The sequence below is a fragment of the Pristiophorus japonicus genome, chromosome 7 (assembly GCF_044704955.1).
Source record: "Pristiophorus japonicus isolate sPriJap1 chromosome 7, sPriJap1.hap1, whole genome shotgun sequence".
NCBI lineage: Eukaryota > Metazoa > Chordata > Chondrichthyes > Pristiophoridae > Pristiophorus > Pristiophorus japonicus.
The window spans coordinates 217,951,251-217,974,058 of NC_091983.1; the positions used below are offsets into that span (position 1 = coordinate 217,951,251).

General features: G+C 47.4%; 1 protein-coding gene across 4 annotated transcripts in view; it reads left to right on the forward strand.

Moving 5' to 3' along the window:
* Positions 1-22,808, forward strand: part of LOC139267455 (atypical kinase COQ8A, mitochondrial-like) — an 89,548-nt gene that overhangs the window by 26,353 nt on the left and 40,387 nt on the right. For all 4 annotated transcript variants that reach the window (XM_070885805.1, XM_070885802.1, XM_070885803.1 and 1 more), the window contains 2 exons: positions 3,564-3,630; positions 16,235-16,309. In XM_070885805.1, the coding sequence (XP_070741906.1) occupies positions 3,564-3,630; positions 16,235-16,309 (142 nt within the window). The remainder of the gene's footprint in view (positions 1-3,563; positions 3,631-16,234; positions 16,310-22,808) is intronic.

The window sequence follows — 22,808 nt, forward strand, 5'->3', positions numbered from 1 at the left end:
CTGACTGGCTGTAATTACTCGATTGATCCCTTTCTCCCTTTTTAAACAGAGGTGCATGTTGGCAGTCCTCTGGCACCACACCTGTAGCCAGTGAGGATGGGAAAATGATAGTCCAAGCCTCTGCTATTTCCTCTTTTGGGCTGCAGGGTTGTGGTTGAACTGATTGTTACATGGCAAGGCTCCACAAACAGGAACCCAGCGGGTGTGTGTGGCAGTTGTTGTAACGCAAGGCGTCATTCCGGTCCCAGAGGTGATGGGGAGAAGACCAGCGAGTCTGACCCCAAATGTCGGACAAGGAGGGATACAGTGCACAACCTTGGGGCGTTCCAATAGTTACCGACCTCGTCCTCGTTCTCTTTCTCTTTTCCCCCCCCCCCTCCTGAGCACATGTCGTCGGCCTCCTAATAACACTTCCATCGGACGTCATCCAAAGTCTTAAAGTTTCCGCACCAGCTAAACGATTGTCTCCTCGAGTGGAATATGAACCCACAACCTTTAATTTAAGACGTGAAGGTGCCTTCAACTGAGGGGAGATTTGATGGAGGTGTCAATCATGAAGGGTTTAGAGTAAATAAGGAGAAACTATTTCTAGTGGCAGGAGTGTCAGTAACCAGAGGACACAGATTTAAGGTAATTGGCAAAAGATAAGGAGAATTTTTTTACGCAGTGAGTTGTAATGATCTGGAGTGCACTGCCTGAAAGGGTGGTGAAAGCAGATTCAATAACTTTCAAAAAGGGAATTGAATAAATACTTGGAGGAAAACATTTTCAGGGTTATGGGGAAAGGGGAGGGGGACTAATTGAATAGCTCTTTCAAAGAGCCGTCACAGGCACGATGGGCTGAATGGCTGCCTTCAGTGTTGTAAGGTTCTATGGAACCTACGCTAGACCCAAACAGGACCCCTTCTGTTGGTGGGAGCTGACAGACTGGGGACTGATTCCGGAGACAGTCTCGATGCTGTAATTGCCAGGCAAGCGGGACGGATGGGGCAAAGGGCTTTCTCCATCCAAACCCATCTTGCCATAGAAAAAAACTTGCATTTATATAGCGCTTTTCACAACCTCGGTGTCCCAAAGTGCTTTACAGCCAGTGAAGTACTTTCGAACTGTAGTCGCTGCTTTAATGTAGGCAATGCAGCAGCCAACTTGTGCACTGAGCTCCCACAAAAAGCAACCAGATAACTTTTTTATTAGTGATGTTGATTGAGGGATAAATATTGACCAGGACACTGGGGATAACTCCCCTGCTCTTCTTCGAATAGTGCCATGGGATCCTTTACGCCCACCTGAGAGGGCAGACGGGGCCTCAGTTTTTAACCTCTCATCACTGCACCAGAGTGTCAGCCTAGATTTTTGTGCTCAAGTCCCTGGAGTGGGACTCGAACCACCAGCCTGCTGACTCCGAGGCTGAGCTATGGCAGCCTGAGAGGATGAGGGGTTTAAAACACAACTTTCACACCACTGCTGCTGATGTAACTGAAGAAGCAGTGACCTTTGACCTCCTCCCCCCACCCCACCCCCTTGTGTGTATAATCCAAGCGATTCTTTGCTGAGAGCATGCCCCTGGCAGTTGCAGTGGTTGGTCTGCAGCCTTGCTCCCATTACTAGACTTTATATGGAACTGAAAGGATTGATGCTGTCTAGAACTGAGGTGCCACATCTTTTTAGAAATATGTTTGTGTCCGCTCTGGGGGTTCTGGAAAACAAAGACCTTTTTTTAGGGGGAAAAGTAATGTTGAGAATGAACTAGACAGTCTCGTCAACAGTGGGATATATTAGAAATGCATCAAGTGAATAAGAACATAATAACATGGAACAGGAGTAGGCCATCTAGCCCCTCGAGCCTGCTCTGCCATTCAACAAGATCATGGCTGATCTGGCCGTGGACTCAGCTCCACTTACCCGCCCGCTCCCCGTAACCCTTAATTCCCTTATTGGTTAAAAATCTATCTATCTGTGATTTGAATACATTCAATGAGCTAGCCTCAACTGCTTCCTTGGGCAGAGAATTCTACAGATTCACAACCCTCTGGGAGAAGAAATTCCTTCTCAACTCGGTTTTAAATTAGCTCCCCCGTATTTTGAGGCTGTGCCCCCTAGTTCTAGTCTCCCCGACCAATGGAAACGACCTTTTTGCCTCTATCTTGTCTATCCCTTTCATTTATTTTAAATGTTTCTATAAGATCACCCCTCATCCTTCTGAACTCCCACGAGTAAAGACCCAATCTACTCAATCTATCATCATAAAGTAACCCCCTCATCTCCGGAATCAGTCTCGTGAATCGTCTCTGTATCCCCTCCAAAGCTAGTATATCCTTCCTTAAGTAAGGTGACCAGAACTGCACGCAGTACTCCAGGTGCGGCCTCACCAATACCCTATACAGTTGCAGCAGGACCTCCCTGCTTTTGTACTCCATCCCTCTCGCAATGAAGGTCAACATTCCATTCGCCTTCCTGATTACTTGCTGCACCTGCAAACTCTATCTTTGGGTAGATAAAGAAAGAACAAATACTTTTATTTCTATCGCACCTTTCATAACCTCAGGATGTCCCAACAGCAATGTGATAATGACCAGATCGTCTGGGCTTTTTAAGCGATGGTGGTAGAGGGATAAATGTTGGCCAGGATTCTGGGGCGAACGCCCAGCTCTTTGAAGTAGTGCCCACAGCCCATGATCTTTTACAACCACCTGAGAGAGAGCAGATGGGGCCTCGGTTTAACGTCTTATCTGAACGATGACACCTCAAGACAGTGCAGCACCCCCTCGGCACTACACTGCAGTGTTGGCCCAGATTTTGTGCTCAAGTCTGTGGACTGGGACTTGAACCTGCGACCTTCTGACTCAGAGGTGAGAGCGCTACCCACTGAGACACGGCTAGATGGGCCGAAGATCTTCGCTTGCCTGAAGTAGTCATCCTGTGGGAACTGGATCTGTCGGAATGAACTCACCTGTGATGTGGCATCTGCATACGGCTGGGTTTCCTACTTCAGCCACTGTGCGGGAGTGCCGCCTTTTTGGATGAGACATTATACCGAGGCCCCGTCTGCAAGTACTGGGATAGGCACTTGAAGTGCCGTATCCCACAGGGCTTCGGACCAAGAGCTAGAAAGGGGGTTTAGGCTGGGTAGCTCCTTTTTGGCTGGCACAGAGATGATGGGCCGAATGGCCTCCTGTGCTGTAAAATTCTATGATTAGTCTGCCCTCTTGGGTGGATGTAAAAGATCCTGTGGCACTATTTCGAAGAAGAGCACGGGCGTTCTCTCCGGTGTCATGGCCAATATTTATATCTCCCAACACTAAACGATTATCTGGTCATTTATCTTATTGCTGTTTTTGGGAGCTTGCTGTGTGCAAATTGACTGCTGTGTTCCCTACATTATTAGTGACCACACTTCAAAATTATTTTGTTGGCTATGAAGCATTTTGAGATGTCCTGAGGTTGAAAGGTGCTGAAATGCAAGACCCTTCCCCTCTTTCTCTTTCTCTTCCCCCCCCCCCCCCCCCCCCCCCCAACTCCCTCACTCTCTCTGACCTCATTGTCTTGGTGTTTTATTTCTCTAGCTGAGCGAGCGGGCTCGTGAACGCAAAGTACCATCCACTCGAATTGGGCGGCTGGCTAACTTTGGAGGTAATGTACTTGTAATATTTTCTGTTCCTTTTTGGTCCTGTTGTGTCTATCGCTTGGTGTCCTAGTCGCTGTCAGTTCAAGGCAACAAATGGCAGCATTATTGTGTAGTGGCCCTGTGTGCAGCTGATTGGGGAAGATGAATGAGTCGATATTCTAGGGGAGTGAGTTTTTTCATTGACTCTCTTTCCAATCAGTGGGACTTGACCGCAAAATTTAAGCCGACCCTTGCAATACTTTGGATTAACTGTTAAGTCTTGCCTTGCCTAGTCAGGTGGATGTAAAGGTCCCTGTGATCCCTGTCAGACAAAGCTCAATATCCCAGTGAGGAAGCTGTTGAAGAGATTGATTTTGAAGGGGCACAATGAGGGGGGCTATTTTGGTGATGGAAGTAGGCAGTTTTAGTGACATGTATAAGTAAGATTTGGGATGGAGCGCAGAGTTGTTTTCTTCACATTGCTGGGTTAGAATGTGCAGTTTTCCCATGTTGTTTGATAGGTGGCGGATCTCCCATGGCATTGCTCACGGTGAGACTGACGATGTGTTGTTTTATAATGACCAGGGCGTCTCTGTCTCTGTCTCTTAGGCAGTCCCTCAGAGTCTAGGATGACTTGCTTCCACACTAAAAATGAGTTCTCGTGTGACTGATTAGTCCTATGCAGGACCTGCAGTCTCTGTCACAGGTGGGACAGACGGTGGTTGAAGGAACGCATGAGTGGGTGCTTGGGTTGCCGTGCGCTCCTTCTGCTGTTTACGCTTGGCTTCAGCTTGCTCTCGGCATAGAGACCTGAGGTGTTCAGCGCAGTAAGAAAGGACATTAGATTGGATTATGTGGAATCTGTATGGGTAGAGCTGAGGAATACCAAAGGGCAGAAAACGCTGGTGGGAGTTGTGTACAGACCACCAAACAGTAGTAGTGAGGTTGGGGATGGCATCAAACAGGAAATTAGGGATGTGTGCAATAAAGGTACAGCAGTTATCATGGGCGACTTCAATCTACATATAGATTGGGCTAACCAAGCTGGTAGCAATGCGGTGGAGGAGGATTTCTGGAGTGTATTCGGAATGGCTTTCTAGACCAATATGTCGAGGAACCAACTAGAGAGCTGGCCATCCTAGACTGGGTGTTGTGTAATGAAAGGACTAATTAGCAATCTTGTTGTGCGAGGCCCCCTGGGGAAGAGTGACCATAATATGGTAGAATTCTTTATTAAGATGGAGAGTGACACAGTTAATTCAGAGACTAGGGTCCTGAACTTCAGGAAAGGTAACTTCGATAGTATGAAACATGAATTGGCTAGGATGGCCTGGCAAATGATACTTAAATGGTTGACAGTGGATAGGCAATGGCAGACATTTATAGATTACACGGATGAACTTCAACAATTGTACGTCCCTGTCTGGACTTTTTAATTTAAGCACATGACTATAATTGGCAGGTCTGTCAGATGAAGGAATTATTTTCAAAAACACTGGGAAGTTAAAGAGAGAAGCAGATATTAAAGACATTGAGGAGAGTCTAGCAAGCTGGAAAAGGTTTGTTGCTCAGAACAAAATAGAGGCAGCAAGAAGTGAGTTCCAAATGGAAGATATACGAACTACAACTGAAACTGGGAAGGTAGCTCAACTGTGGTTAACAAGGGAAATTAGGGATAGTGTTAAATCCAAGGAAGAGGCATATGAATTGGCCAGAAAAAGCAGCAAACCTGAAGACTGGCTGAAATTTAGAATTCAGCAGAGGAGGACAAAGGGTTTAATTAGGAGGGGGAAAATAGAGTATGAGTAAGCTTGCAGGGAATATAAAAATTGACTGCAAAAGCTTCTATAGATATGTGAAGAGAAAAAGATTAGTGAAGACCAATGTAGGTCCTTTGCAGTCAGAACCAGGTGAATTTTAATGGGGTACAAAGAAATGGCAGACCATAGAAACATAGAAACATAGAAAATAGGTGCAGGAGTAGGCCATTCGGCCCTTCTAGCCTGCACCGCCATTCAATGAGTTCATGGCTGAACATTCAACTTCAGTACCCCATTCCTGCTTTCTCGCCATACCCCTTGATCCCCCTAGCAGTAAGGACCTCATCTAACTCCTTTTTGAATATATTTAGTGAATTGGCCTCAACAACTTTCTGTGGTAGAGAATTCCACAGGTTCACCACTCTCTGGGTGAAGAAGTTCCTCCGCATCTCGGTCCTAAATGGCTTACCCCTTATCCTTAGACTGACCTCTGGTTCTGGACTTCCCCAACATTGGGAACATTCTTCCTGCATCTAACCTGTCTAACCCCGTCAGAATTTTATATGTTTCTATGAGGTCCCCTCTCATTCTTCTGAACTCCAGTGAATACAAGCCCAGTTGATCCAGTCTTTCTTGATAGGTCAGTCCCACCATCCCGGGAATCAGTCTGGTGAACCTTCGCTGCACTCCCTCAATAGCAAGAATGTCCTTCCTCAGGTTAGGAGACCAAAACTGTACACAATACTCCAGGTGTGGCCTCACCAATGCCCTGTACAACTGTAGCAACACCTCCCTGCCCCTGTACTCAAATCCCCTTGCTATGAAGGCCAACATGCCATTTGCTTTCTTAACCGCCTGCTGCACCTGCATGCCAACCTTCAATGACTGATGTACCATGACACCCAGGTCTCTTTGCACCTCCCCTTTTCCTAATCTGTCACCATTCAGATAATAGTCTGTCTCTCTGTTTTTACCACCAAAGTGGATAACCTCACATTTATCCACATTATACTTCATCTGCCATGCATTTGCCCACTCACCTAACCTATCCAAGTCGCTCTGCAGCCTCACAGCATCCTCCTCGCAGCTCACACTGCCACCCAACTTAGTGTCATCCGCAAATTTGGAGATACTACATTTAATCCCCTCATCTAAATCATTAATGTACAGTGTAAACAGCTGGGGCCCCAGCACAGAACCTTGCGGTACCCCACTAGTCACTGCCTGCCATTCTGAAAAGTACCCATTTACTCCTACTCTTTGCTTCCTGTCTGACAACCAGTTCTCAATCCATGTCAGTACACTACCCCCAATCCCATGTGCTCTAACTTTGCACATCAATCTCTTGTGTGGGACCTTGTCGAACGCCTTCTGAAAGTCCAAATATACCACATCAACTGGTTCTCCCTTATCCACTCTACTGGAAACATCCTCAAAAAATTCCAGAAGATTTGTCAAGCATGATTTCCCTTTCACAAATCCATGCTGACTTGGACCTATCATGTCACCTCTTTCCAAATGCACTGCTATGACATCCTTAATAATTGATTCCATCATTTTACCCACTACCGATGTCAGGCTGACCGGTCTATAATTCCCTGTTTTCTCTCTCCCTCCTTTTGAACAAACACTGGATCTGTCTTCACGAAGGAAGACACACAACTTTCCAGAAATACTAGGGGTGCGAGGGTCTAGCGAAAAGGAGGAACTGAAGGAAATCCTCCTTAGTCAGGAAATTGATGGGATTGAAGGCTGACAGGCTGCATCCCAGAGTACTTAAGGAAGTGGCCCTAGAAATAGTGGATGCATTGGTGATCATTTTCCAACATTCTATTGACTCTGGATCAGTTCCTATGGACTGGAGGGTAGCTAATGTAATACCACTTTTTTAAAAAAAGGAGGGAGAGAGAAAACACGGAATTATAGACCGGTTAGCCTGACATTGGTGATGGGGAAAATGTTGGAATCAATTATTAAAGATGAAATAGCAGCGCATTTGGAAAGCAGTGACAGGATCGGTCCAAGTCAGCATGGATTTATGAAAGGGAAATCATGTTTGACAAATCTTTTTGAATTTTTTGAGGATGTAACTCGTAGTGTGGACAAGGAAGAACCAGTGGATGTGGTGTATTTGGACTTTCAAAAGGCTTTTGACAAGGTCCCGCACAAGAGATTGGTGTGCAAAATTAAAGCACATGGTATTGGGGGCAATGTATTGACGTTGGTAGAGAACTGGTTGGCAGACAGGAAGCAGAGAGTTGGAATAAACTGGTCCTTTTCAGAATGGCAGGCAGTGACCAGTGGGGTACCGGAGGATTCAGTGCTGGGACCCCAGCTATTTACAACTTACATCAATGATTTAGATGAAGGAATTGAATGTAATATTTCCAAGTTTGCAGAAGACGCTAAGCTGGGTGGCGGTGTGAGTTGTAAGGAGGACGATAAGAGGCTGCAGGGTGACTTGGACAGGTTAGGTGAGTGGGCAAATACATGGCAGATGCAGTATAATGTGGATAAATGTGAGGTTATTCACTTTGGTGGCAAAAACAGGAAGGCAGAATATTATCTGAATGGTGACAGATTAGGAAAAGGGGAGGTGCAATGAGACCTGGGTGTCATGGTACATCAGTCATTGAAGTTTGGCATGCAGGTACAGCAGGCCGTGAAGGCAAATGGCATGTTGGCCTTCATAGCTAGAGGATTTGAATATAGGAGCAGGGAGGTCTTACTGCAGTTGTACAAAACCTTGGTGAGGCCACACCTGGAATATTGTGTTCCGTTCTGGTCTCCTAATCTGAGGAAGGACATTCTTGCTATTGAGGGAGTACAGCGAAGGTTCACCAGATTGATTCCTGGGATGGCAGGACTGACATATGAGGAGAGACTGGATCAACTGGGCTTATATTCACTGGAGTTTAGAAGAATGAGAGGGGATCTCAAACATAAAATTCTGACTGGATTGGACAGGTTAGAGGCAGGAAGAATGTTCCTGTTGCTGGGGGAGTTCCAGAGCCGTTGGTCACAGTCTAAGAATAAGGGGTAAGCAGCCATTTAGGACCGAGATGAGAAGGAACTTCTTCACTCAGTGGTTAACCTGTGGAATTCCCTACCGCAGAGAGTTGTTGAGGCCAGTTCGTTAGATATATTCAAAAGGGAGTTAGATCTGGCCCTTACGGCCAAAGGGATCAAGGGGTATGGAGAGAAAGCAGGAAAAGGGGTACAAGGATTGAATGATCAGCCATGATTTTATTGAATGGCCGAATGGCCTGCTCCTGCACCTACTTTCTATGTTTCCTGGATGCTCTTCCTCCATTGAAGGGTGTCTTGGGCCAGGGATTCCCAGGTGTTGGTGGGAATGTTGCATTTTTCAAGAATGCTTCGAGGGTGTCCTTGAACTGTTTCCTCTGCCCACCTGGGGCTCGCTTGCTTTGTCGGTGCTCTGAGTAGAGGGCTTGTTTTGTGAGTCTCTTATCGAGCATGCGGACGATATGGCCCGCCCAACGGAGTTGATAGATTGATCAGTGCTTCGATGTTGGCCTGAGCGAGAATGCTAACATTGGTGCGCCTATCCTGCCAATGGATTTGCAGGATCTTGCGGAGTAGGCGTTGGTGGTACTTCTCCAGTGCTTTGAGGTGCCTGCTTTACATAGTCCATGTCTCTGAGGCATATAGGACGGAAAGTATCATTACTGCTCTGTAGACCATGAGCTTGGTGCCGCGTTTGAGGTCCTGGTCTTCAAACACACTCTTACTCGGGCGACCGAAGGCTGCATTGACACACTATGGACAGTGTTGGAATTGTCATCGACGTCTGCCCTTCTTGACAGTAGGCTCCCAAGGTATGGAAAATGGTCCACGTTATCCAAGGCCTCGTCGTGGATTTTGATGATTGGGGGGCAGTGCTGTGTGGCGGGGCAGGTTGGTAAAGGACTTTTGTCTTACGGATGTTTAATGTAAGGCCCATGCTCTCATACACTTTGGTGATGGTGTTGACGATGGCTTGGAGATTGGCCTCCAAGTGTGCGCTACCCAGGCGACACTTGCATTAATGTAATTCAATGACCTTGGATCTGGCCTGGAGGCGGCGGAGGATGAACGATTTCCCGTTTTAGATCGCGAAGAGGGTTGATGCGATGACACAGCCTTACTTGACCCCGGTCCGAATGTGAATCGGGTCTGTGGTGGATCCGTTGGGTCAGGATCGCGGCTTGCATGTCGTCGTGAAGTAAGCGAAGGGTGGTGACAAACTTTTTTGGAGGCAGCCGAACTTGGAGGACGCTCCATAATCCTTCACTCTTGACCGTGTCAAAGGCCTTTGAGGTCAAAGAAGGCTATATACAAGGGTTGGTGCTGTTCCCTGCATTTTTCTTGGATTTGTGGTGCGGTGAAGATCATGTCCATTGCGCCCCTTAGTGGGCGGAATCTGCATTAAGACTCTAGGAGGAGCTCTTCAGCCACAGGGAGAAGGCGATTGAGGAGGATTCTTGCAATGACTTTCCCAGTGGCAGCCAGCAGGGAAACTCCGAGCTACCGCAATCTGACTTGTCACCTTTCTTGAAGATGGTCACTATTACCGAGTCTCAGATCCCCTGGCATGCTGCTACTTCCAGCTAAGAGAATTGAGATTGTGTATTCGTGCCAGTAGTGCTTCTCCGCCATGTTTTTGTGTTTCGGCAGGGATTCCATCTGCTACTGAGGCCTTGTTGTTCTTCAGTTGTTGGATGGCCTTTTCAACCTCATGCTGGGCTGGGGTTTTGCTGAGATGTGGTGGGTAGCATGCTGTGGGATGGAGTTGAGGACATTCGTGTCGAAGACAAAGTCTCGGTTGAGGAGACCTTCAAAGTGCTCCTTCCAGCAAGCACTGACTGCCTCGCTGTCCTTGATGAGCACCTCCTTCGTTCTTGGCCCTCAGTGGGGTAGGACCTTGAGTGCTTGGGACGTAGTTGGTCTTGACTGCGCTAAAGAATCCACGCACTTCGTGGTTGTCGGCCAGTTGCTGGATCTCCTGCGCTTTCTTCACCCACCATCTGTTCTTTAGGTTGTGAGTTTTTTGTTGGACCTCAGCCTGCAGGCGTCTTTAGAGCTGCTTTCTTGCTCTCGAGTTATGTTGCTGTTTCCAGTCCAAGAATGCCTTGCACTTGCGGCTTATTAGCTCCTGGATCTCTGTCGTTCTCGTCAGGTGTTTCCTGGTCAAGTGACCGAGCGTCACTCTGCAGGTGCTGATTATGGAAGCCTTGAGAGCAGACCAGGCGCTGTTGGCACTCTGCGTTTCTAGGTCAGAGTCGCCAGGTTGGTTGTGATGCGCTGGCTGAATAGGGCTTTCTTATCAGGGTCTTTGAGTGCTCCAGTGTTGATTTTTCTTGTGGCATTGCTTCTGTTGCCATCGCTGTTTTGGGGCTGCGTTGATGGAGATGACGGAGCGGATTAGGCGGTGGTCTGTCCAGCAGTCGTCAGCTCCTGTCATGGCGCAGGTGATGCGCACATCCTTGCGGTCCCTCGCTCGATGATGACATAGCCCAACAGATGCCAGTGCCTGGAGTGAGGGTGTTGCCATGAAGCCTTGTACTTGTCTTTCTGACGGAACAAGGTGTTGGTTATGACGAGGTCATGTTCTAAGCATTTCGTCAGGAAGAGGGGGTCCGTTGGAGTTGGTTTTCCCTACCCTCTCTGCCAATCACACCTCCTCAGTGGTCAATGTCCTTTCCAACTCTGGCCTTAAAGTCACCCAGGCGAATCAGCTTTGTCGTCTGTTGGTACTCGGTATAGGTATTGTTCAAGTTCCTCTTTTGTCTCCTCTGTAGCTTCCGGTGTTGGGGTGTATGCGCTGATGACCATAGCGCACTGGCTAGGGTGAGCTGAAGAGTCATGAGACGGCCAACTAGTTTTTTTTATGACTAAGCCACCCCCATGGAGGCTGCATTCTTCCTCCGGTTTACCTTTCCAGAAGGTGTAACCAGCACCTTGTTCTTTGAGCTGGCCTTCCCCTGCCCATCAGGTCTCATTTAGGATGTCAACATCTGAGCTTCGTGGGCAACGCCCTTCCAGTCTGTTGCTGTTGGGGTTGTACAGGAGGGTCCTGATGTTCCTCCCGAACTTCATTTTGAAGGGTGGAAGATGCCTGTGCATGAATTCTTTTAAAGTGGGGTGGCCGTTGCACATCAGAGGCTTGACAGAGCAAGGTCTTGGTCCAGTGGCAAGAGGGTCCAAGATGACTGGAGACCAAGTTCCGCAGTATGGGCCTAGTACATACAGTGCATACTGCTACTGTCCTCCTTTCTCCTTCCTGCAGGGCCACTCTCTGGGTTTCATAGGACACAGTGGCAGCCTCACAAACTCTGTCGGCCCTTGCTGCGCTGTTCCTGGGCCACGGCCCCGCTGCTGGAGCGGCCCGACCCGACCTGGGTGGGAACAGAGGAACACCAGGAGCGAGCCACCGCAGGGAGCAGCGCGAGCCAGCCTGAGTGTGACGAAGACAAAAAGGGGGTTGGGGGGGGGTGGGGGGGATGACAAATCAGATGTCACGGCATCCCAGGTAGATAATTGGTTGCCGTCTCTTGGTGCGAGGTCTAGCCCAGCGGCAGGGTCGGGGCCCAGAAGAGGTCGAAGGACCGCAGCAGGCCCGGAGGTCGAGGCCCAGGAGTGGCACAGTGTGGACCAGCAGCATATACAATATACGGCACAAAAACAGGCTGATGTTTATGCTTCACTCGTGCCTCCTCCCATCCTTCCTCATTTAACTTCATCATCATAACCCTCTATTCCCTTCTCCCTCACATGCTTATCAAGATTTCCATTAACTCTATCTATTCTATTCGTCTCAACCACTCCCTGTGGTAGCGAGTTCCACATTCTCAGCACTCTAGGTAAAGAGGTTCCTAATGAATTCCCCATTTGATTTTCGGTGACTACCTTGCATTGATGGCCTCTAGTTACGCTCTTCCCCACAAATGGAAATAATATGTATCTACTCTATCAAATCCTTTCTTAATTTAAAAAACCTCTTCGGTCACCCCCTCGGCCTTCTCTTTTCCAGAGGTAAAAAAGAGACCCTTCCCTGATTGCTGTAAGTAAACACAGCCTGAGGTCAGTCAGAGCTTAATTGCTGTTTGGTGAGGGAAGTTTGTAAAATTTTGACTCCAGGCCAGAATAAAAACCGAATGAAATGTCTGACACTTCGAGTGTGATGTCTAAAGTATCTGGTGGCATGCAAATCTCTTTTTTATAGTTATTTATTACTTGACATTAAACCACCCCTGACCAGTTATTCCCTGCAACTGAAGTTCCCTGGGCCTAATTTTAAACAGGAGGCAACATGAGAACACCCTGGGGCGGTGGGGGCTACATGCTTCTGACTCCCTGTCCGCCCCTGTGTGGCTGGGCCCAGCCTCGGCTTAGCAGCTTTCCACGGGTAGTGTGGTTTGGGTCAGAACCCCGCAATGGGATGTTAGTCCACAGTACCCCGCCTCCCCCCTCCGCGACTGTCGCTGTGTAAATCACCATTGTCTATATATTTAGGATTTTAACATGGAATTACAGAATATTCCATCACACACTGAGGCCATGTGACTCAAAACCTGTGCCATTCCATCTTGGGAATTCACCTAGTTCAGCATCTCACGTGAGCCTCTGTCTGTTAGACAGATTTTTGAGCGATTTAAGGGAGTAAAGGGTTATGCAGAGCGGGTGGGGAAGTGGAGCTGAGTCCATGATCAGATCAGCCATGATCTTATGGAATGGTGGAGCGGGCTCGAGGGGCCAAATGGCATCCTCCTGCTCCTATTTCTACATTTTTATGTTATGTTAACTCAGCTCCACGCAGTCCCGTGATATCTAACTTGTCAATGCAGAAATACCAACACCGATGGAGGCCGTTCAGCCGTGTCTGTTAGCCCGGATGTGGATCCAGCATGCTATCTAAATGTTCCCTTTCCCTGCACCCTTTGTGAAATTGCTTCTTTTTTTCATTGAATTAGCTGCTGTGACTGTCTTGACAGTCTCTTGTGGTAATGCACCTCGTATTCTAATAATGCGTTAAAAAATATTCTTCTAGTCTCCCCCTTGGCAGCAATGCTAATCCTAAATTGATGCCTCTTGTTACCGATTCATCAACCAGTGAAAAGAATTGTTTGCTATTTACCAGCTCACACCCTCTCCAAGATCGGATTCCCCCCGAGTCGTGTCTCATTGGAGGCCAGATACATTCCTATAGAAGTCCAATACGAGAACCACAGTCTGTCACAGGTGGGACAGACAGACAGTTGTTGAAGAGAAAGATAGGCGGGAGTCTGGTTTGCTGCACGCTCCTTCCGCTGCCTGCGCTTGATTTCTGCATGCTCTTGGCGATGATACTCTAGGAGCTCAGCGCCTTCCCAGATGCACTTCCTCCACTTTGGGTGGTCTTTGGCCGTTAACTCCCAGGTGTCAGTGGAGATGTCGCACTTTATCAGGGACCCAAGATGGCACTTGGGTGGCACTGTACAGCCACCTAAGAACTCGTGCTAAGAGTGGAAGCAAGTCTTCCTTGATTCCGAAGGACTGCCTATGATAGAATCGTACATTCCTACATTACAACAGTAACTACATGTCAAAAGTACTTAATTGGCTGTAAAACACTTTGGGAATGTCTTGAGGCCATAAAAGGTGCTGTAGAAATGCAGGCCTGTCTGTCTATCATGCTTTTACAGCACAGGAGGATGCCGTTCGGCCAATCGTGGCTGTGCCAACTCATTGAAGCGCTATCCTAATTTTCCCACTCCACTGCCCTTTCCCCAAAGCCCTGCAAATTTTTACTTTTTAAGTATTTATCCTATTCCGTTTTGAACGTTATTTAATCTGCTCACATCGCCCTTTCAGGAAGTGCATTCCAGATCATCATAACTTGCTGAGTTTTTAAAAAAACAAACATTCTCCTCTTCCCTCTGGCTCTTTTGCCAATTATCTTAAATCTGTGTCCTCTGGTTACCAATCCTGCTGCTGGAAGCTGTTTCTCCTTATCGAAACCCTTCATAGTTTTGAACACCACTGTTATATCTCTGGCGATCTTGTCAACAACCGAATTGACCTTGGTTGTGAGAGAAGCATTGCACAAGATGTGGGAGGTGTCAGCCAAGGGGCAGAGAGGTGTTGACGTGCATGTGTCTCGCAGCAGCTGGGAACTGGTATGGTTGAATTGGAGCCTTCAGTTCCAGGTGCGTGTCGGGCAGGAGTCGGCTTGTGAGCAAGTCCAGGCCTAGCCAGGGACCTTCATTTAAAGCCTGCAGTGATTCAGCCACCGCCCGGTCTGTTACAGTATCCTGTGTATTTTGGACTCGATTACCTTGTTCACAATATCATTTGAAACATTTATCATCCTTTGGGAGTAATTATTGCTGGAGGGCAGTCAGGTGATAGCGAATGGGCTGCCCATTTTATACTGCGCCCATTGACTGCAAAGGGAAATATAAGTGGGCGGGGTGTAAAATAGGCTGTCATTTTGCTATATCTCAACTTTTGCCCGGCGCTAATAGTTACAATTACCTGCTATGTGTGACTAACCTCTGACGGGTGGAGGGTGGAGGTGGGGGGGGGTCTTCTGTCTTGATTTCATACTTTTAAAAAAAAAAAAAAAATAGCTGTAGTTAAAATTGATAACTATTCTCTGACTACAGAGCCACTAGAGGAATCTATTATAAGTAGCAAAATCCAGTCGGTGGGGAAACGTGAAGAGTAATCAGCAATTTCCAGACCATAACACTGTACCTCAAAGTGTGAAATCTGTTGCTCTCCCAGCCTCTTTAGAACTGGTGGTAATATGGAGGTACTCGGAGAATCAATCAGCCTGCTAACTTTAACTCGTGATCAAAGCATCGAGCTCTGTGGGCCAGACTGGATTGGTCATCGTCCCACAGCAACATCCCGTCTCAACTGTTTCATTCAAAAGTTTGCAGTGGGTCCAATCTGCAAGAAACGCATGAGGGGGTGAGGGGGTGAGGGTTACATTGGTCATTTTGAAGTCAAATGGTGAAAATCCATTGCGGTGTAAAACAGATTCACGATTGCCCATTTTTGTGCTGTCGCCGAGGACCAATTTCACTCCCACACTCTTAAAAGTGTATATTCACGCTTTGTGGATTGATTTGTAGTTTTTGTGTTGTACTGTATTCCTATCGTGCTGTTTTCTTTTGCTTCTGTTTATTATTTGCACTGTAAATAAATCCGACCCAGTAGTTTAGCCTGTACATATTCGTCGGGTGATATTTTTCTTCTCTTTCGTCGACATCCCACATGATTGCCAGTGAGTACTGTGCTACAATTAGGGACTGTTAAAACCGGGATTGTTAAAAGCGATGAATAAAAATGCAGGGCCAATTCAAATGGGTCTGCTTGCGGAAGCTGTTGCCCAGTCAGGAGAACCAGACCATTCAGGGTTGAGGGAGCGGGCGGGGTGCAGGGATGGCCTCGGCAACCTGTTCCAAATTTGCTTTCTGCTAATTTTCATTTATGGTCCCTGGTTCTGCCGCCTTCTAGGCTGACAGCCCAATGCAGTATTGAGGGAGTGCTGCACTGACTGAGGTGCCGTCCGTTGGAGGAGATGTTAAACCGAGGCCCTGTCTGCCCCCTCGGGCGTTTATAATAAAAGATCCCACGGTATTATTCGATGATCATCCAGGCTGACGGTGCAGCACTGAGGAGGTTTGTGCTGTGCTGAAGCCCGCTAACTCTCCAGAGTATGGTCAGTGCTACCGCCCTTCCCCCAATAAGCCACCGTGGGGCGCTGTGCCTGGGGATTGCTTTAGTCCCCTAATCTCGTGTCGAGGGGTGGGGGGGGGGGGGGGCGTGAAGGTGGGCTTCCTCACCCATTGCTTACTCCTGCTCGCTTCTCTTTGAACAGGTTTGGCTGTCGGACTCGGAATCGGAGCCTTGGCCGAAGTTGCCAAAAAGAGCTGGAAATTTGAGGAGCGTGAGGGTGAGTAAATGCAAGTTTATTGTTTAAGGCACTGTGATCCCAGGAGAGCGGCTTTTGGACCATTGGTGTCGCCTTTACCGGGTGGGCAGAGATGACTGCAGTGGGCTGGGACCAACACACAGGTTGTTTCCACTGGTTGAGACCCATTAACGAAGGCATAGTGTCAGGATTATCACTGTGAATGAATGGAGAAGTTAGAAGCAATGTTTCTGTTGTACTGGATTGCCTTATCACAAGTGGCTATTAAAACAGACAAAGTAACATTTAAAAGGAGATGGGACATGTATCTGAAAAGAAGGAATATTAAAGGTTATAGAATGGGGGAGGGGCAGGCATGTGCGAATACAGAGAAGACAGCACCAGTTGAAAAGCTGGATCATAGGCATGGACTGACTGGTCTCCTGTGTCCTAATTTCTGTGATTTACATGAGTGGCTGCGAGCGTGTTGGTATTTGCAGGGGGTCCCCGGGGGTGTGTTGGTATTTGCAGGGGGTCCCCGGGGGCGTGTTGGTATTTGCAGGGGGTCCCCGGGGGTGTGTTGGTATTTGCAGGGGGTCCCCGGGGGTGTGTTGGTATTTGCAGGGGGTCCCCGGGGGTGTGTTGGTATTTGCAGGGGGTCCCCGGGGGCGTGTTGGTATTTGCAGGGGGTCCCCGGGGGCGTGTTAGTATTTGCAGGGGGTCCCCGGGGGCGTGTTGGTATTTGCAATACACTGCCTGATAGGATAGTGAATATAAATTCAATAATAACCTTCAAAAGGGAATTGTATAAATAATTAATTGAAAGAGAAAACATTTCAGGGATATGGGGAAAGAGTGGTGGTGTGTCTAACTGGATTGCTCTTTGAAAGATCCAATGCAGACTTGATGGGCTGAAGGTCCTCCTTCTGTGCTGTGCTATTCTAAGATGAAATGGTCACTGCATTTCCCAACACTTCTGAAGTAATTACTTGTACCTGAAATGCTTTGAGATATTTGAGACCCGTGATTGGGTGCCATTTTTAAATATTTGCTTTTAAGGTTCGTTCTTTATCTAGCATGCAGCCTTCATACTCCAGATATCATACTTTGTATGTTCCTTTGAAAACAATCCTTAAAATAAACTTGGGGTATCACATTGACAAATCTTTGATGGGGGCAGGACAAGTTGAAACGGTTGTTTTGTTTCAAAGCATACGGGATCCTGGGTGTTATAAATGGAGGCAGTCATAGAGTATAAAAGCAGGAAGTTATGCTGAACCTTTATAAATCACTGATAGGACCAAGCTGTATCCAACACTATAGGAAGGATGTCAAGACCTTGGAGAGTCTGCAAAGGAGATTTACCAGGATGATGTGAGGGACTTTAGAGAATCCAGTCACTGACCGACAGCTTAAGCAGTTGCACTGGCCCCCTGATGAACCTCAGTATTTTATAACGACCAGTGTGTATCTATCTAGAGCAGTGGGATTAAAGATTGCATTACATCACACATGTGCCTGGACCCCAGACTGCTTGTATTCTGCTGCGGCTTCATCCATCTGTTTATATCCAACCCTGGGGGAGGGGAATGCAGCAAGCCACCATGATTGGGGTGAGGTGTGTGTGTATATATAGACGACCACTCTCCATTTGACCTCTGGCGCAATCGGTAAGCAGAACACTATTTATTTATCTTGTCGGATCACTTTACCAAAACACAAACCCATTTGGAGAGGTCTTGCTTTTTATTCTCCTTCCTCCCGCTCCTGGTTGTTTCGGTCCTTTTTATTTTAAAGAAAGAAAGAATTTGCCTTTATCCAGCACTTTGCCGTTCCTCAAGTAGCACATTGCATGCAATGAATTACTTTTGAAGGGTGGTAACTGCTGTCGGGTAGGGAGCCTGTGGTGCACAGCAAGTACCCACAAACAGCATTGCGATGAATGGTTGGTTAATCTGTGCTTTGGGTGATGTTGGGCAATGTGACCAGGGACCCCCCCATCTCTGAATAGTGCCACCAGAACAGGCGGTCTGGGCCTCTGTTTAATCTCTCATTCGAAGGGCAGAAGTTGAATTGTTGGTTTGACTTACTTTTCGAGGCTGATGTGGGGTTCTGAGGAATGGTCCTTTTTTTTTGGGCCCCTCTCTATGCCAAGTTGTTTCTTGACTGACTGGGTGATATGAGTCGGGACCCTCCAACCTGCCGTGTGATGAAAGGTGGGAACCTGGGCTCACACTAGGACAGTGCGGGTTTCCCCAGATACGGCTGGGTGGGGTGGGTGATTTTGCCGGTGTAGTACATTGAAGGGGAAAATCGTTCCCCTCAGTTATTGGAACATGGGTGCCCAAAGCACTTCACACCCAATGACATACCTCTAGAAGTGTGGTCACTATTGTTGGAAACACGACAGACATAATGACCCGATAATCTGCTTTAATGATGGCTGAGGAATAAATATGAGCCGGGGATAACTCCCCTGCTGTTATTTGAATAGTGCCACGGGATCTTTTATATCAATCTGACAGACAGCACTTCCTCAGTACTGCACTGGAGTGTCAACCTGGATTATGGTGCTTGCATCTCGAGTGGGACTCGAACCCATGACCGTCTGACTCTGAGGCGAGAGTGCGACTGAGTCATGGCTGACACTAATGGGAAGAGCACAGACCGTTCCGGTTAAAAAACCATCATCGGTACAGACTTGATGAGCCTCCTTCACTGCTGTCATTACTATGATCCTTGTGTACAGCTAGGGCCCCACTGTATTGGGGTCTGGTGGTGGCAATATATCTCGAGTCTAGTATACCTGGTTATGGTATACCAGAGTCCGATTTGCAATCTGCGATTAAACCAAATTCTGTGATTCACTTTGGTGCCAGGGATGTCCTTGAGTTTATTTTGGAACCCATTTCATCCCATCTGTTTATAATGAGGGTCATTGAATTATTCTCCGTTTCTAAAGACTGGCGATACTGGGGTTTTCGGGATCCCATTCCATGACACTGCTCCGTTTTCTATGAAAACTATAAATCCGTAACCTTGGTCATGATTTGCGCCAGGTTATCGTGCATTGAGCAGCCTGCAGTGAATCTCTGGCGTGGGTAGGTTTGGAACATGATCAACTGGAATGGTTCTCTGTCTCAACATGTTGGATGTTTTTTTTTTGGTGAATCATTTTTTTTGTGAGAGCTGGTTGAGAGTTTGTACCCTGACCAGATTATAAGACAATGTTCAGAGAAAAGAAATTCTCACCCTTGTGTTATCACTATCTCTGTAACCCCTTCCACGTGCTCTCGCTCGCTTGCTCACACTCATGCTCTTGTGCACACACACACACACACACACACACACACACACACACACTCATGCTCTCGTGCACACACACACACACACACACACACATGCTCTCGTGCACACACACACACACACACACACATGCTCTCGTGCACACACACACACACACACACACACACACACACACACACGCTCCGTTGCTCTGACTCCAGTTTCTTTGGGATCACTCACTCCCTTCCCACCACCAGTGGCAGCTGTGCCTTCAACCACCTAAGCCTCGTGCTCTTGGAATTACCTCCGTAAACCTCTCCGCCTCCCTCTCTTCCTTTTTTTTTTTAAAGACGCTCCTTAAAACCCAGCTCGAAGACTGAGCTTTGGTCACTGCTACCCCCACCCCTCCAGTATGGTTTTCTGCATTGAAGGCAAGTTGTTGAAATTTGCCACCTCTATTTTGAACAGATTAACCAATTTTTTCCCCTGCCTCCCTCTCTTTTCTTTGCAAGCCCCTCCATCTTGTGATATTCCCACCAGAACGTCAGAGCTGGCACCAGGCACCTGGTCCTTCCCAGTTTGCCACGGGCCAATCCATCCATGCGAACTCGTGCTCCAGCAAGTGTCTGGCCTGAGCCTCCGCTACTGTCTAAAGGCAGAAACCGGGGTCAATGAGAAGGCCCAGCAAAGCCAGCTGCTGCTATCTGGCAGGGAAGGACTTAAAAGCCCACACATGTTGGCGATCTAAATAGAAACAGAAAATGCTGGGATTACACAGCTGACTAGTTGGCTTCTGAAAAGAGAAAAGAGCTGTTGACAATTTGAAGAATGGGTCATTCCACACCCTGAACATAATCCCAGGGTCGCTCTTTAAGATGCCGCTGGAGCAGCTTTGTTTCCAGCAATTTCTCATTATTTCTAAGGGAACTTCCCTCACTGAACTTCTGGGTGTGGGAGTGTGTGTGTGTGCATGTTTGTTTGTGCGCTGCATAAAAAAAGTGGTTTCTTATGTCACCTTAAATCTGTGTCCTCTGCTTCTTGACCCATGTATATGTGCGCGTACGAGTTTGTGTGTGTGTTTAATCTGCCTGTGCTGTCTTTTCAAAGAAACAAGTAACTCTGCTTGTTTTTTTAGTAAAAGTGTCCACATTCTTTAAGTTGTGGTGAGCAGGGAGTGGTGTTATGCAAAACTTGTAGAAACCTGTGGGCAAATGTCAATGTGACTGAAAGCAACACAGGAGAGCTTAAATTATAGGCCATCACGTCTAAATTTGGACAGCAGCATCTGATTGATTGTATTGTAACTTCTGAAGGTGACTCCAAGTAACTGGATAGTAGCAAATGGTGTTTGTGTACATGTGTGGAGACAACAGCTACCCAGTGAAGTTTGAGTGCGAACCCTTTCCCACGAAGATCCACAGTTTTAGTATTACTCTTCATCTTTGATTTAGAAGCTTTTGGGCTTGGGCAGATCGCACCAGACAGGCATAGTTTTAGCAGGCGCTCCAGGGAGTGCTGCATTGTCTGAGGTACTGTCTTTCAGATGAGATGTTAAACTGAGCCACTGACTTTCCCCCCCCCCCCCCCCCCCCCCTCGGGTGAATGTAAAAGATCCCATGGCCACTATACAAAGAAGAGTAGGGTTGTTCTCCCCGATGTTCTGGCCGATGTTCCTCCCTCGCCCAGCACCCATCGAATAACCGGCCACTCATCCCACTGCCGTGTATGACATGACTTCCGTCTATCCTGCACATGGAAAGTCAGTCGTTCCACATGATTTATGCTAAACCTTTTAGAGAGTGTGTTTAACTGTGACTTTAGCGTCTCTGTGGTCTCCATATAGGGGCAGTAAAAGATGTTTTTCAGAGACATGGTATATTTTTCAGTACTGATATCCCCATTTCATCTTCTGAAATGCCCAAGTTTTCTTAGAAAGGGCTCAATTTTCCCCAATTATCTGCAGCATTTTTTTGGCGTGCACTGTTTTTTTGGAGTAAATTAAAATCCCAAAGTCTCTGCGCTAGCGTAATTCACTAAGGTAGGATTTTTTTCGGCTATGGTTTTTTTTATCTCCATGTGGGGGATGTAACCTGCCACCCACGCCAATCCTGCCCATTTAAGCAAGTTTGGCCAGCTCTGATTTACTCCAGTTTTTCTTAGGACAGTGTATGTGACCACTCTTGGGGGAGGGGGGGGACCTTCTGGGCCTTTAACAAAATCAGCACAGCCCAGAGAGAGAGAGCGGCACCGGGAGGAGGGAGGCCTTTCGGCCAGGGTTAGGAGCAGCACCGGGAGGTAGGGAGAGGGATAGAAAATAGGTGCAGGATTAGGCCCTTCGAGCCTGCACCACCATTCATTATGATCATGGCTTTTGGCAAACTGTAATAATTTAATGCTGAAATGCTGCTGCAAGGTGCTCGTGCAGGTTGCTGTGAGCTGGCCAGAATATGTTGTATGTTTCGCTTTTCAGCCTCATCCCGCAGTGTGTCCCTGGCAATCTGATCTTTTTGGAGATAGTATGCTCCACCCGCAAAGCTAAACGACAGGCTAACCGGTGCCAAAATCAATAATTTAAACAGGGAAAGTTGGATGATTTTTTTTTTTTGCTGTAGTTGGCCCCCCAAAAAGAGCGTAACTCTTCAAGTACGCTTAAAAACCGCTTTGGGGAAAATTGAGCCCAAAGACTTTCATTTCGAGAGCACCTTTCAGGACATACCAAAGTGCTTCACAGCCAATGAAGTGCTTATGAAGTGTAGTCACCATTGTAACGCGACACCCATATTGCGCACAACAAGCTCCTACCAACAGCAATGTGGTGATGACCAGATAATCTGTTTTGGTGATGTTGATTGAGGGATAAATATTGCCCAGGACACCGGGGAGAATGCCCCTGCTGATGCTGGATCTGTATCTTGACTCCATTTATCCGCCTTGGTTTTGTAACCCTCAATACCCTAACCCAACAAAAATCTATCCATCTCACTTTTTGAATTTTCATTTGACCCCCAGCCTCAGCAGCTTTTTTGGGGGAAGAAATTTCCAGATTTCCACTACCCTTTGTGTAAAGAAGTGTTTCCCTACATCACCCCTGCACGGCCTAGCTCTAAATTTAAGATTACGCCCCCTTATTCTGGACACCCCAGCAGAGGCAACAATTTCTCTCTCTATCAACTCCTTTTTAATCTGCACTGTACAACTGTTTTTGTGGCTGCGATGTGAACTTTGACCCTTCACTTGAGTTTCTCATTCACAAAGG